The 15,134-nt window shown below is 41.7% G+C and overlaps 1 protein-coding gene across 2 annotated transcripts in view; it reads right to left on the bottom strand.

Annotated features, from left to right (window-relative positions):
- Window positions 1-15,134, bottom strand: part of GRIN2A (glutamate ionotropic receptor NMDA type subunit 2A) — a 375,899-nt gene that overhangs the window by 14,970 nt on the left and 345,795 nt on the right. For both annotated transcript variants that reach the window (XM_030883795.2, XM_060284168.1), the window contains exon 13: window positions 3,362-3,600. In XM_030883795.2, the coding sequence (XP_030739655.1) occupies window positions 3,362-3,600 (239 nt within the window). The remainder of the gene's footprint in view (window positions 1-3,361; window positions 3,601-15,134) is intronic.

Here is a 15,134-nt window from a genome sequence, read left to right as displayed (position 1 = left end):
TTTCTTCCTTGCAGAGTTCTTTCTTTCCTCCTCTCTATTATTCATAGATTCCGGCTACCTTTTATGGGTTGTGGAAATAAGATGCCCTCTCGGCCCTATAATGGGCTCAGATGAAATTAGCATTGAAGACTCAATGTGCCGTTCCAGACAGCTTGCTCTGTTCCACTCCCCGCCCCCTTTCTCAATGGGGCGATACTGTCCTCCTTGGTTCCCTGGTGCCTGGGCCTGATCCCCAAAGTGTCTGCTATGGTCTGCATGTTTGTGTACCCCACCTCCCAATTCATATGCGGAGAGCCTAGTCCCAGAGGTGATGGTATCAGTGGTAGGTAAGTGCTTATGTCATGAGGTCCAAGATGGGGCCTTTGGGAGGAGCCCTCCTGAATGCGATAAGCGCTCTTATAAAAGAGACCCCACAGAGCTCCCTCATCCCTTCAACACAAGGGGAAATCTGCAGCCTGGAAGAGGGTCCTCACCCGACCACGCTGGCACCCTGATCTCGGACTTCCAGCCCCCAGAACTGTAAGCAATACATTTCTATTGTGGATGAAGCACCCAGTCTGTGGCATTTTGTTATAGCAGCCCGAATGCACTAAGACAGTGTCTGACTTCCATTCTGCGGGTCCCCATTGTGGGTCAGCCAGAAGCTGTGCAAGCTCTCCTCTGGGCTCGTTGGGAAGATGCCACGGTTTCCACCTCCCTGGCCTCTGGCTTTGCTACATCTCCCATTCCTCACGTCTCTGGAGACAACCGAGGTGGTTCTTTTTTACTGGTGACAGTGAATATTTTTTTCAACATGAAAGGGACAGCATTGCGGAGAGAAGACAAAAGTTAAGAGCATCCCACAGAAGAGAGGACGCGTTTCTGTAAGTCGTAATAAACAAAGGCCACAGCTGTGGGAGAAACTTGGTTCTAATGTAAAATAAATGACTCTGTGAACTCTGACCTTCACCCTTGGCCGTGCCAGGAGGGCAGGCATCTGAGGTTTGCATTTGTGTCCCATGGGACATGGGGTCCTCTCTCCTCTAGGGAGGGGGAGACAGAAGTTCCAGTTCCAGCTTGTCCAGGCACAACACAGCAATGCTGTGCCTAGTCCCCACTTTACCCCCGTCCCTCAAGATGCTTGGAATGGGAGTGAGGGATTTAGTCCATTTCTCATAGTGACAATCCTATTAACTTGGCTTCTTTAATGGTATCTCGGACAGAGGGAACACTCTTGCAAAAACAAGCAGGATTTACGAGTAAAGGCAATAGTGTGCATTTGCTCATGGCAATCTCAGAATCATTTGGATATGGAAAGCCTTTAGTAACTGGTGAAGAGAATTAGCTTAAAGTTGGCTTAATACCTAGCTGTATGCATGCTGTTATTTTAAGCAATCTGTGTGTTTAGAGGCCATCAAGCTAATTAGGAAACATGTATTTGCATAGAACTCAAGTTTAGAGCGCCACTGAATGGAGAAAATCAATCCTCCTGGCTAAGCCCATGTGTACCTTCTGGATGTCTTAAAACCACCAAATACTAAGAATACACAAGCTCCTCTTTAGATGATTATTTCATTTTCCCAATGAACATTAGCATATAAAATTAGATGTTTCTAACCACATATTTTTCACCATGTTTCAAATCCTAATATGTTAAACTCTTTCAGAGTAAAAAAATTCCAAGGTGAGTAAACGGAAGAAATAGGTAGATAAATAGATGGATGGATAGATGGACAGATGGATAGATGAATGGATGGATGGATGACTGATTGACTGATTGCCAGGTGGATAGATAATGTTATACTGTGTTGGAAGACAAGTGAACGATATGTACGTATGTGCTTTTATTGTGATGCAAGTAAGTGAGTAGCTTGTATTTAAAAAGTAAAAATAGGGCTTCCCTGGTGGCGCAGTGGTTGAGAGTCCGCCTGCCGATGCAGGGGACACGGGTTCGTGCCCCGGTCCGGGAAGATCCCACATGCCGCGGAGCGGCTGGGCCCGTGAGCCATGGCCACTGAGCCTGCGCGTCCGGAGCCTGTGCTCCGCAACGGGAGAGGCCACAACGGTAAGAGGCCCATGTACCGCAAAAAAAAAAAAAAAAAAAAAAGTAAAAATATATATTATATGAGTTGTGTGCACATACACGTTGTGTAGTATGATTTGTATCAAATCTCTTGTGTTGCTTGTATTTGATGTTTGTTGCTTGTGTAAGAGTGTGGGCTCTGGCTGCTACCACACCACCTGGAGTCAAATCCTGGCTCCAGCAAGGCTGTGTGGTGTTGGGTAATTCCTCTAACCTCATAAATTTGAGTTTCCCCAATTCTGGGCCAATATCAGAACCTACCTCACAGAATTGGTTTGTAGGTTAAATGAAATGATGAGTATAAATTCCTTATATGGTGCCAGGGACATACATATACCTACAAATATAAGCATTTTCCACAGTTGTCATCGTTATTGATGAATTATGACACGTGTACCTGTTTATGGCCACACACACGCCATATTGTGTAGCACGTAGTGAGGTTTCCGTGGCTCGAACGTGAGTGCACTTACTACAGCATGTGTATTCTGTGCTGTGGTTTATGTCGTGCTGAATGTATATTTTGTTTCCTGTTTGATGTGTGTGCATTTTCTCGTGGTTCTTCATGCCTGTGTTTCACTTCAGGCTCTGTTACATCGTACACGCTTTTGTGGTTAGTTAGCTGCGTTCACACACACAACATGGCTTTGCATGTAGATTTCGTTTTGTCACACGTGATCTGTTGGAATGCATGCAAACATCATAACATCCTACACAGGAATTTTAATAATGTCCTAGAGCATATCTGGGTGCTCATGAGGGAGGCCACAGACTGGCTGTGTTTGGTCCGTGTGTTTTTCTATTTGTCAATGGAATTAGTTACTAGTATTCAAAAGTTGAAAGTTTTCACATATAATCAGATGACTGCTTTCTCTTTTAAAAACTGGAAGACCTGATAAGACTGGCTCTGCCTTCCGCTAAAACCATACTCAGCAGGAGTGGAGGACGACTGCCCCCTTTGGGTGTGGTGGGTTTTACGCAATGTGTCTTAGTTCTCCACATTCTCCATTGTTCCCTCCCTTTGACACCAGGGTTCAGCTGCTATTTTTAGTTTCACTTCTGCTCTTTTTCTCATGCCCGGCCTGCCTTACCTATTCACCTTCATCTCTAGCTTGCATCTGGCTTATGAACACAGAAACTGGTGCCCTTCCGACAAATCCAAGAAGGGTTAATGGGTGAGGGGAGGGTGTGGAGACACCACACCCCCACCCAGGAGTCAAGAATCACTGATTCTCTGGAAGCCCTGTGCTTTTCTGGACCTGCCTGCCTCAGAGGGAAGTAGCCGCCAGGGGTACTGACCCTGCTGATGGAGAAGAGCAGGCCCGGCCGGTCGGAGCACACGCCCGTGAAGCAGAAGCGCAGCTTCCAGTAGAAGAGGTGTTCCCAGATGAAGGTGATGAGGCTGAGGGCCATGGCGGCCGCCAGCATGTAGAACACACCCGCCATGTTGTCGACGTCCAGCTGGCTGCTCATCACCTCGTTCTTCTCGTTGTGGCAGATCCCCGTGAGCCACAGGGTCTCCAGCTCTTCCATCTCCCCTGGACAGAAGACAAGAGCCACAGGCAGTAAGGAGCAGGGCACGCACTGTGGGGCGGACACGCCTGCGTTCGGGACAGACACGTGTGATTTATAGCTGTGCAACCTCAGTGAGAGTGACTGAGCTCTCCTGGTCTGCGTTCCCTCACTTGCGGGGTGAAGATAATGATGACAACAGCATCTATGTAATATCGCTGTAGGAGGATGAAGTGAGATCATGTATAGAGAGAATCTGGCTCAGGCCCTGCCTTTTTTTTCTTGGTCATCATTACTATGCTCTCCCCACCCCTCTTTTCTCTATCCCCGGCCCCAACACCCACCCAAGCCTGGAACAGGACATGGGATAAGCTGGCCGAAGCCTACATTAGAAAGACTCGCGTTCCCATTCTGACTTTGTCATAGACTAGCTGTGTGACTTCAGAGCCACAGTGATCCTGTCTGTGAAATGGGTATTATAATAGTGTATACTCCCTCGAGTTCTAGGGAGGATATGAGCTCACATATGCAAAATTCCTAAACGTAGTGCCTGGCTCATGGTAAGTTCTCCTAAATAGGAACCTTCATGGGTTGCTGTAAAGGAAGTGCCTAGCACACTGCCTGGTACACAGTTGTCCTCAAATATATTTGTTTCTTCTTTCCTCTTCCTTTAGAACATCCAATATTATTCCAAAAAGTCACCCCAAGTAGTGCGCTTAGAGCACAAAGTGTTCCTTGACAAGAAATATCCCAGTCAGCTCTGAATGGCCCCTTGCAAACTAAACACCTCCCCACTTCAGTAGGCAGCTAAAGAAGCAGGTGGGGTTTGCAATGGAAAAATAAAGTAGGCACGGTTGACATTATTATGTCTCTCTTTTATGCACATTTTATCCAGTTGTCATTTAGGAGGAAATTCTCTAGTCTAAATGTCTAGTAATTATACTAACTGTCTAGCAATTCACTAGACTATGATTCAGGTCTTTAAAAATTATCCTTCGAACACAGTGAAAATCAAGGAAGATGCATAGAATGTTAAATGAATAGTACGACTACATTGTATATACATACGATCTCTAAGACATAAAAGATGTATGGGATTAAGAACTATAAACTACTCTGCATAAAATATATAAACAACAAGGATATATTGTACAGCACAGGGAAATATAGCCATTATTTTGTAATAACTTTAGGTGGCGTATAATCCATAAAAATATTGAATCATTATGTTGTACCATTTAAACTAATATAATATTGTAAATCAACTATACTTCAATAAAGAACACTTGCAGAGGCATGCAGCGGGCGTGGTCTGGAGCTGGGAAGTCGCAGCTGCCGCCGCCGCTGCCACCAGTGATGTGCGCAGGTCCTCGCCCAGGTGTTCATACCGCAGCCTGTCAGGCCACCGGTGTAGTGGCCACTGCAGCTGCCCGCAGGACCCTTGGGCGCGGAGTATGCGCCACCTTGGCACCGAGTCCCTGAGGCAGGGACGTGCTGGCCCAGAAAAGAACGCTGTTTAGGTGCGAGCCTAACCACCTAAGTGAGGGCACTAAAGCCGCCTGGGGAAGGGCAAGGCCCGCGTTGCCGAGCTTGGGCTCGGAGCCCTGGATTTGTTTGGGTTAGCGGAGATTATAAAACAGCAAACACTGGTGAGGATAGAGACCAATGCTGGCAGGAATACAGGGAAAGAAAAAATCTCATGCTCAGTTGCTGGAGAAATAGGAAAAGGGAGGCATGAAGACAGTTAGAAACTTGTCCTAAGCCAGTTAGCTCAAAAGCGGAAGAGCTAGGATTCAAATCCAGAGAAGTGTCCACTTCAGACTTCATTCTGGGAGAAAGTAGTATAATTTACAAAAGGAGAAATGAGACAACACATCCTTTCCTAGAAGAGCATTTACCAATTCCCAGTCTGTGGTGATTAACTGCTTGCAGGATCTTGGTTCCCAGGCCAGAGGTTGGGCCCGAGCTCCTGTGGTGGGAGCTCCGAGTCCAAACCGCTGGACTAACAGAGAACCTCAGGCTCCAGGGAATATCAACTGGAGTGAGGCCTCCCGGAGGTCTTCATCTCAGCACCAAGACCCAGCTCTACCCAACTGCCTGCAAACTCCAGTGCTGGACGGCTCAGGCCAAACAACCAGTAAAACAGGAATATAGCATCACACATCAAAAAAAAAAAAAAGAAAAAAGAAGAAAAAGAAATGACAAAAAAATATGTTACAGACGAAGGAGCAAGGTAAAAACCTACAAGACCAAATCAATGAAGACAAAATAGGCAACCCACCTGAAAAAGAATTCAGAGTAATTATAGTAAAGATGATCCAAAATCTCGGAAACAGAATGGAGAAAATACAAGAAACATTTAACAAGGATCTAGAAGAACTAAAGAGCAAACAAACAGTGATGAACAACACAATTACTGAAATTAAAAATACTCTACAAGGGGGCTTCCCTGGTGGCGCAGTGGTTGAGAGTCCGCCTGCCGATGCAGGGGGCACGGGTTCGTGCCCCGGTCTGGGAAGATCCCACAAGACGCGGAGCAGCTGGGCCTGTGAGCCATGGCCGCTGAGCCTGTGCGTCCGGAGCCTGTGCTCCACAACGGGAGAGGCCACAACAGTGAGAAGCCCGTGTACCGCAAAAAAAAAAATACAAGGAATCAATAACAGAATAACTGAGGCAGAAGAATGGATAAGTGAGCTGGAAGACAAAATGGTGGAAATAACTGCCAGGGAGCAGAATAAAGAAAAAAGAATGAAAAGAATTGAGGACAGTCTCAGAGACCTCTGGGACAACACTGAACGCACCAACATTCGAATTATAGGGGTCCCAGAAGAAGAGAAAATGAAAGGGTCTGAGAAAATATTTGAAGAGATTATAATTGAAAACTTCCCTAACATGGGAAAGGAAATAGTCAATCAAGTCCAGGAAGCACAGAGAGTACCATACAGGATAAACCCAAAGAGAAACATGCCGAGACACATATTAATCAAACTATCAAAAATTAAAAACTAGGAAAAAATGTTAAAAGCAACAAATAACATCCAAGGGAATCCCCATAAGGTCGACAGCTGATTTTTCAGCAGAAACTCTGCAAGCCAGAAGGGAGTGGCAGGACATATTTACAGTGATGAAAGGGAAAAATCTAAAACCAAGATTAGTCTACCCAGCAAGGATCTCATTCAGATTCAATGGAGAAATTAATTAAAAGCTTTACAGGTAAGCAAAAGTTAAGAGAATTCAGCACCACCAAACCAGCTTTACAACAAATGCTAAAGGAACTTCTCTAGGCAGGAAACACAAGAGAAGGAAAAGACCTACAAAAACAAACCCAAAACAATTAAGAAAATGGTAACAGGAACATACATATTGATAATTACCTTAAATGTAAATGGATTAAATGCTCCAACCAAAAGACATAGACAAAAACAAGACCCGTACAAATGCTGTCTACAAGAGACCCACTTCAGACCTAGAGACACATACAGACTGAAAGTAAGGGGATGGAAAAAGATATTCCATGCAAATGGAAATCAAAAGAAAGTTGGAGTAGCAATTCTCATATCAGACAAAATAAACTTTAAAATAAAGACTATTACAAGAGACAAAGAAGGACACTACATAATGATCAAGGGATCAATCCAAGAAGGTATAACAATTGTAAATATTTATGCACCCAACATAGGAGTACCTCAATACATAAGGCAAATGCTAAAAGCCTTAAAAGGGGAAATCAATAGTAACACAATAATAGTAGGGGACTTTAACACCCCACTTTCACCAATGGACTGATCATCCAAAATGAAAATAAATAAGGAAACACAAGCTTTAAATGACACGTTAAACAAGATGGACTTAACTGATATTTATAAGGCATTCCAACCAAAAACAACAGAATACACTTTCTTCTCAAGTGCTCGTGGAACATTCTCGAGGATAGACCATATCTTGGGTCACAAATCAAGCCTTGGTAAATTTAATAAAATTGAAATCATATCAAGTATCTTTTCCAACCACAACGCTATGAGACTAGATATCAATTACAGGAAAAAAAACAGTAAAAAATAGAAACACATGGAGGTTAACCAATTCAGTACTAAATAGCCAAGAGATCACTGAAGAAATCAAAGAGGAAATCAAAAAATACCTAGAAACAAATGACAATGAAAACACAATGACCCAAAACCTATGGGATGCAGCAAAAGCAGTTCTAAGAAGGGAGTTTACAGCAATACAATCCTACCTCAAGAAACAAGAAAAATCTCAAATAAACAACCTAAACTTACACCTAAAGCAATCAGAGAAAGAAGAAAAAAAAAAAAAAAAACCCCAAACTTAGCAGAAGGAAAGAAATCAAAAAGATCAGATCAGAAATAAATGAAAAAGAAATGAAGGAAATGATAGCAAAGAACAATAAAACTAAAAGCTGGTTCTTTGAGAAGATAAACAAAATTGATAAACCATTAGCCAGAGTCATCAAGAAATAAAGGGAAAAGACTCAAATCAACAGAATTAGAAGTAAAAAAGAAGTAACAACTGACACTGCAGAAATACAAAGGATCATGAGAGATTACTACAAGCAGCTATATGCCAATAAAATCGACAACCTGGAAGAAATGGACAAATTCTTAGAAAAGCACAACCTTCTGAGACTGAACCAGGAAGAAATAGAAAATATAAGCAGACCAATCACAAGCACTGAAATTGAGACTGTGATTAAAAATCTTCCAACAAACAGAAGCCCAGGACCAGATGGCTTCACAGGTAAATTCTGTCAAACATTTAGAGAAGAGCTAACATCTATCCTTCTCAAACTCTTCCAAAATACAGCAGGGGGAGGAACACTCCCAAACTCATTCTACGAGGCCACCATCACCCTGATAGCAAAACCAGATAAAGATGTCACAAAGAAAGAAAACTACAGGCCAATATCACTGATGAACATAGATGCAAAAATCCTCAACAAAATACTAGCAAACAGAATCCAACTGCACATTAAAAGGATATTACATCATGATCAAGTGTGATTTATCCCAGGAATGCAAGGATTATTCAATATACACAAATCAATCACCGTGATACAGCATATTAACAAACTGAAGGATAAAAACCATATGATAATCTCAATAGATGCAGAAAAAGCTTTTGACAAAATTCAACACCCATTTATGATAAAAACTCTCCAGAAAGTAGGCATAGAAGGAAACAACCTCAACATAATAAAGACCATATATGACAAACGCATAGCCAACATCGTTCTCAATGTTGATAAACTGAAAGCATTTCCTCTAAGATCAGGAACAAGACAAGGTTGCCCACTCTCACCGCTATTATTCAATATAGTTTTGGAAGTTTTAGCCATAGCAATCAGAGAAGAAAAAGAAATAAAAGGAATCCAAATTGGAAGAGAAGAAGTGAAACTGTCACTGTTTGCAGATGACATGATACTATACATATAGAATCCTAAAGATGCTACCAGAAAACTACTAGAGCTAATCAATGAATTTGGTAAAGTTGTAGGATACAAAATTAATGCACAGAAATCTCTGGCATTCCTATACACTAATGATGAAAAATCTGAAAGAGAAATTAAGGAAATACTCCCATTTACCACTGCAACACCTAGGAATAAACCTACCTAGGGAGACCAAAGACCTGTATGCAGAAAACTATAAGACACTGATGAAAGAAATTAAAGATGATACAAACAGGTGGAGAGATATACTATGTTCTTGGATTGGAAGAATCAACATTGTGAAAATGACTATACTACCCAAAGCAATCTACAGATTCAATGCAATCCCTATCAAACTACCAATGGCATTTTTCACAGAACTAGAACAAAAAATTTCACAATTTGTATGGAAACACAAAAGATCCTGAATAGCCAAAACAATCAAGAGAAAGAAAAACGGAGCTGGAGGAATCAGGCTCCTGGACTTCAGACTATACTACAAAGTTACAGTAGTTAAGACAGTATGGTACTGGCACAAAAACAGAAATACAGATTAATGGAACATGACAGAAAGCCCAGAGATAAACCCATGCACATATGGTCACCTTATCTTTGATAAACGAGGCAAGAATAAACAATGGAGAAAAGACAGCCTCTTCATTAAGTGCTGCCGGGAAAACTGGACAGCTACATGTAAAAGAATGAAATTAGAACACTCCCTAACACCATACACAAAAATAAACTCGAAATGGATTAAAGACCTACATATAAGGCCAGACACTATCAAACTCTTAGAGGAAAACATAGGCAGAACACTCTATGACATAAATCACAGCAAGATCCTTTTTGACCCACCTCCTAGAGAAATGGAAATAAAAACAAAAATAAACAAATGGGACCTAATGAAATTTTAAAGCTCTTGCACAGCAAAGGAAACCATAAACAAGACGAAAAGACAACCCTCAGAATGGGAGAAAATATTTGCAAATGAAGCAACTGACAAAGGATTAATCTCCAAAATATATAAGCGGCTCATGCAGCTCAATATCAAAAAAGCAAACAACCGAATCCAAAAATGGGCAGAAGACCTAAACAGACATTTCTCCAAAGAAGATATACAGATTGCCAACAAACACATGAAAGGATGCTCAACATCACTAATCATTAGAGAAATGCAAATCAAAACTACAATGAGGTATCATCTCACACCAGTCAGAATGGCCATCATCAAAACATCTACAAAGAATAAATGCTGGAGAGGGTGTGGAGAAAAGATAGCCCTCTTGCACTGTTGGTGGCAATGTAAATTGATACAGCCACTATGGAGAACAGTATGGAGGTAACTTAAAAAACTAAAAATAGAATTACCATATGACCCAGCAATCCCATTACTGGGCATATACCCTGAGGAAACCATCATTCAAAAAGAGTCATGTACCACAATGTTCATTGAAGCACTATTTACAATAGCCAGGACATGGGAGCAACCTAAGTGTCCATCGACAGACGAATGGATAAAGAAGATATGGCACATATATACAATGGAATATTACTCAGCCATAAAAAGAAACGAAATTGAATTATTTGTAGTGAGGTGGATGGATCTAGAGTCTGTCATACAGAGTGAAGCATCAGAAAGAGAAAACCAAATACCATATGCTAACACATATATATATATGGAATCTAAAAAAAAAAAAAAGGTTCTGATGAACCTAGGGGCAGGACAGGAATAAAGACACAGACGTGGAATTGGACTCGAGGACATGGGGAGGGGGAAGGGTAAGCTGGGACGAAGTGAGAGAGTAGCACTGACATATATACACTACCAAATGTAAAATAGATAGCTAGTGGGAAGCAGCCGCATAGCACAGGGAGATCAGCTCGGTGCTTTGTGACCACCTAGAAGGGTGGGATAGGGAGGGTGGGAGGGAGACGCAAGAGGGAGGGGATATGGGGGTATACGTATGCATATAGCTGATTCACTTTGTTATACAGCAGGAACTGACACAACACTGTAAAGCAATTATACTCCAATAAAGATGTAAAAAAAAAAAAAAACCCTGTAGAGAAAATAAAGGAAATACTCAAAATGTTTGATTTTCTTTTGAAGTTAGTAATCATAATTGTTGGTTTCACATTGCTCTCTGTTTTAGGTTTTGTAAAATCTGTGTATATTGCTTTTGGTCTGTTCTCACTCTTGAATGATTCGGCTGAACACAGAAATCTAAGTTGACAATTATTTTTCCTTGACATTTTGAAGATGTTATTAAGCGTCCTTCCGATCTGGACTGTAATTGTTGAGAAGTCAGCTCATAATCTATTTGTCATTACTTTCTATGCAATCTGTATTTTCTCTCTAATTGCTTTTGAGAATTTCATTTTGTCTTTGGTGTGGAATCTAGGTGTGAATGTTTTTATTCGTTCTGCTCTGGACTCAGTGTGATTCTTCAATCTGATGATTCATAACTTTAATTCTGCAAAAATTTCACCCATTGCTGCTTCAGCTCTTAACGCTCCCCATCTTACCTTCTTTTAAGTTAACAGACTTTATTTTTTAGAATAGCTTTATATTTAGAGAAAAACGGAGCAGAAAGTACAGAGTTCCCATACACTCCCTCTTTCCATTTCCTGTTTTCCCTTTTTAACATCGGGCATTGATGTGGCACATTTTTATAAGTTATGAACCAAACACATTATTATTAACTAAAGGGTACAGTTTACATTAGGGTTCAATCTTTGCTGTACAGTTCTGTCAATGCTTAATGTCATGTATCCACCATTACAGTATCATACAGAACAGTTTCAGCGCCCTAAACATCCCCTGGGCTCCAGCTGTTCATCCCTCCTCACCGCTCATTCCAACTCCTGGCAACCACTGATCTTTTAACCGTCTCTACAGTTTTACCTTTTCCAAACATCATATAGTTGGAACCATATAGTATGTAGCCTTTCCAGACAGGCTTCTTTCTCTTAACAAGATGCATTTAAGGCTCCTCTATATGTTTCCCTGGCTTCATAGGTTCTTTTTTTGTTTGTTTGTTTTTTATCTCTGAACCGTATTGCATTGCATGGATGTATAGTTTGTTTACCCATTCACTTATTGAAGGACATGTCGGTTGTTTCAAAGTCTGGGCAATTATGAACAAAGTTCTATAAACATTCATGTTCAGGTTTCTGTGTGGACATAAGTTTTCAACTCATCTGGTCAAGTACCTAGGGGCATTACTGCTGGATGGTATTGTAAGACTATGTCCAGCCTTGTAGGAACCTGCCAAACTGTCCTCCGAAGTGACTGCACCATTTTACATTCCCACCAGCAATGAATGAGGTGCCTGTCCATGTGACACATCCTCACCGGCATTGATTAGTGTGTCAGTGTTTTGGATTCTGACCATTCCAATAAGGTGTGTAGAGGTATCACATCGTTTTAATTTTCAATTCCCTAATGACACATGATAATCCTATCTTTTCTTCTTCTGAAATTGTTCAAAATATTCTAGATCTTCTCATTGTATCTTCCAGGTTATTAACTTTGTTTTCATATTTTCCATTTCTTTATTGTTCCATCTGGCAGTTAGCTGATTGCCACAGATCTATTTTCCAGTTCATGAATTCCTTCATTAGTAATATTTGGCTTTATGTTTTAATTTTTAATCTATTTTAATTGTGACATTCATCTGGCTCTTTTAAAATTCTGCCTATTCTTTTTATGATGAAGTCCTACTCTTTTGTTATGACTTTTAAAACTTTGATACATTTAATAATTTCACACCTACATTCTTTCAGATTACTCTCAGCCCCACACCCCATCCCTGCCCCCTTAGTTCTTGGGATTCTGGTTCTTCTGTTTGCTGTTCATGCTGACCTTCATGGTGGATTACTTTCTTGTGGTATTTGTAACCTTTGACTATGAGCTAATCTTCAGCAGAGCTGTTCTCCCCCTAAACCCCGTGGGACTCCCGAACATCCTGGGCTACATGTAGGCATGTCCCTACAGAGGCGTCCTGGGTTTGCTTCCGCCATGGTTCCAGGGCCCTTCAAAGTACCAGTTTTCATATAAAATAAATTTTACTGTAATTACTGCACCATTTAAGTAATATACACTTAGATCTCCATACTCATTTGGGTTTTAATTTCTCACTCAGCTTCAAATGGATGGCAAGCTCCTTGTACTTTCTTTGCTTTGATGGACAGTTTTTTCTAGTTTCCTTTTCATGGACTCATTGACAGTCTCAGATTTATGCAGTGGTATCATTTTCTACCCTCCTTGCACAGTTCAGGGTCCCCACGTGGATGTTAAAGCCCCAGGCTCCATCCCTATTGCCTGTATCCCTGTAGGCACCTCAGCTGAAACATACCATGAGAATATCCCATTCCCCTCTGTTTCTGACACCTAAGGATTTCTCTTTCTTTTGACCTTGGCTGTGCATTGTGGGTTTGTGTATGTGTGTGTGTGTGTGTGTGTGTGTGAGCGCACACACCTTCAATTCTGCATTTTTATGCATTTGTAGCATCGAGGGGTCCCGTATCAGTCAGTTTTCCACTGTGCCACCACCCTTTGTACGAGTATAACTTTTGTAATAATGATTTTTTAAAAGCATGCATATTTACGGGAGAAAAAATAGGAAATGTATCCTCTTATAAATTCTTGACCCACAAGGAAGGGTGCTGGTTGACCCGTGGTGCAGGCAAAGAGGTGGGAAGGGATATCTTGATTTCAATTCCTTTCCTTCCAACAGCCTACAGTGCTTTCATATAGTCACAAATGTCCTGGGACACTCGGCAATATGACCTCACTCTCCACCCAACACCACAGTTGACTCGTCCAAATTCGCTGCCCACTCTGTGCTTCAAGATTTACATGATGGCTTCCTCCTCGCCCCAAAACACCGATGCCATCCCTCCCAAAATACTACATGCTGTTGACCTTCTCCCTCCCTTTGGAGTTTGTGAGGACTCAAAAATGGGTCTTTTCACCACATTTTGTCAAATTCCCAGCAAGTCTTCCCTTTGGTGTTGTCCCAAAGAGACCCAGGTTTGGATGCCTGTAACAGGGTCAGTCTCGGTAGAAGGAACATCATTTTGATTTCTTTCAGGATGTAAATATAAAGATTTTTCCTCTGCCCTTTGTGCAAACACCTCTGCACACCTCTGCACAAACACCCAGGCCCACGTCCCGAAAGGGAAGCAAACGCACATTTCTCAACACCAGTTCCAACCTGTTCCAATCATTTTCCAGCCGTTCATTTCCTGCCTCGTGGCCTTTTCTACTAGTGCACTGAACTATAGTTCAAATACCTTCTGATTTCATTTTTAATTTACTCAAGTATATTGTAATCTCCTTGAGGGAGATCAGGGACCATGTTTTTTGATTTTGATATTTCTCATGGCCTGCAGCACATAGCAAGCATTGGATCCATATTTTCTGTTCCCGTTTCTTTCCTTATATCTCCAGGCTTAAATTGGGCAGCATTGTAAAAAAAAAAAAGGTCAGATATGTTGGGTGAGTTTTTCTGCCACATAAATAGAGGAGATAACAGAGCAAAAGGGAACTTGCAGTGGCTTGAGAGTGAAAGGCTGGGAAGTCTGCATGTCCTCAGCTAGGGAGAAGAAGCAAATGTCATTTTTTTCCAGGAAGCAGCCCTGTGCTGCTCTTTCCATGTCCGTTTCTCCCATTACAAAGAGGCCATGATCTTTGTCAATGTGATCTTGTGAAGTGGAGCCGGTAAATGGGAAAATTAAACGTCTTTCCTGAAGGAGACTGATTCTTGCTGGGAGGACAAAAGCTAAACGTGCTCCTGGGGGCAGAGGGAGCCTGCACAGCTTTGGGTCTGCAGCCAGGGCCATACTGTCTTTCTCTCTCCGGCAGACAGCATTATCTATCTACTCACAAGGTCGAAGCCATGGGTTTCATATTTGAAAAAAAAGAAGATTCAAATAGACATCATCCAGCAAATCACAGGAAAGAATGTTTGAGGTAGAAAACACTAGAATAAACTACAAAAGGGAGTACCCTTCCCTGAAGGGTTTAGGGAGTGTGGCGCATCATCCCGTAAGGTCTAGACAGTGACCGGAGGTGGAATTAGGGTCAGACCGCCTGCAATCAATTCG

Source organism: Globicephala melas, chromosome 15 (genome assembly GCF_963455315.2).
Source record: "Globicephala melas chromosome 15, mGloMel1.2, whole genome shotgun sequence".
NCBI lineage: Eukaryota > Metazoa > Chordata > Mammalia > Artiodactyla > Delphinidae > Globicephala > Globicephala melas.
This window is presented reverse-complemented; position numbering and strand designations above follow the sequence as displayed.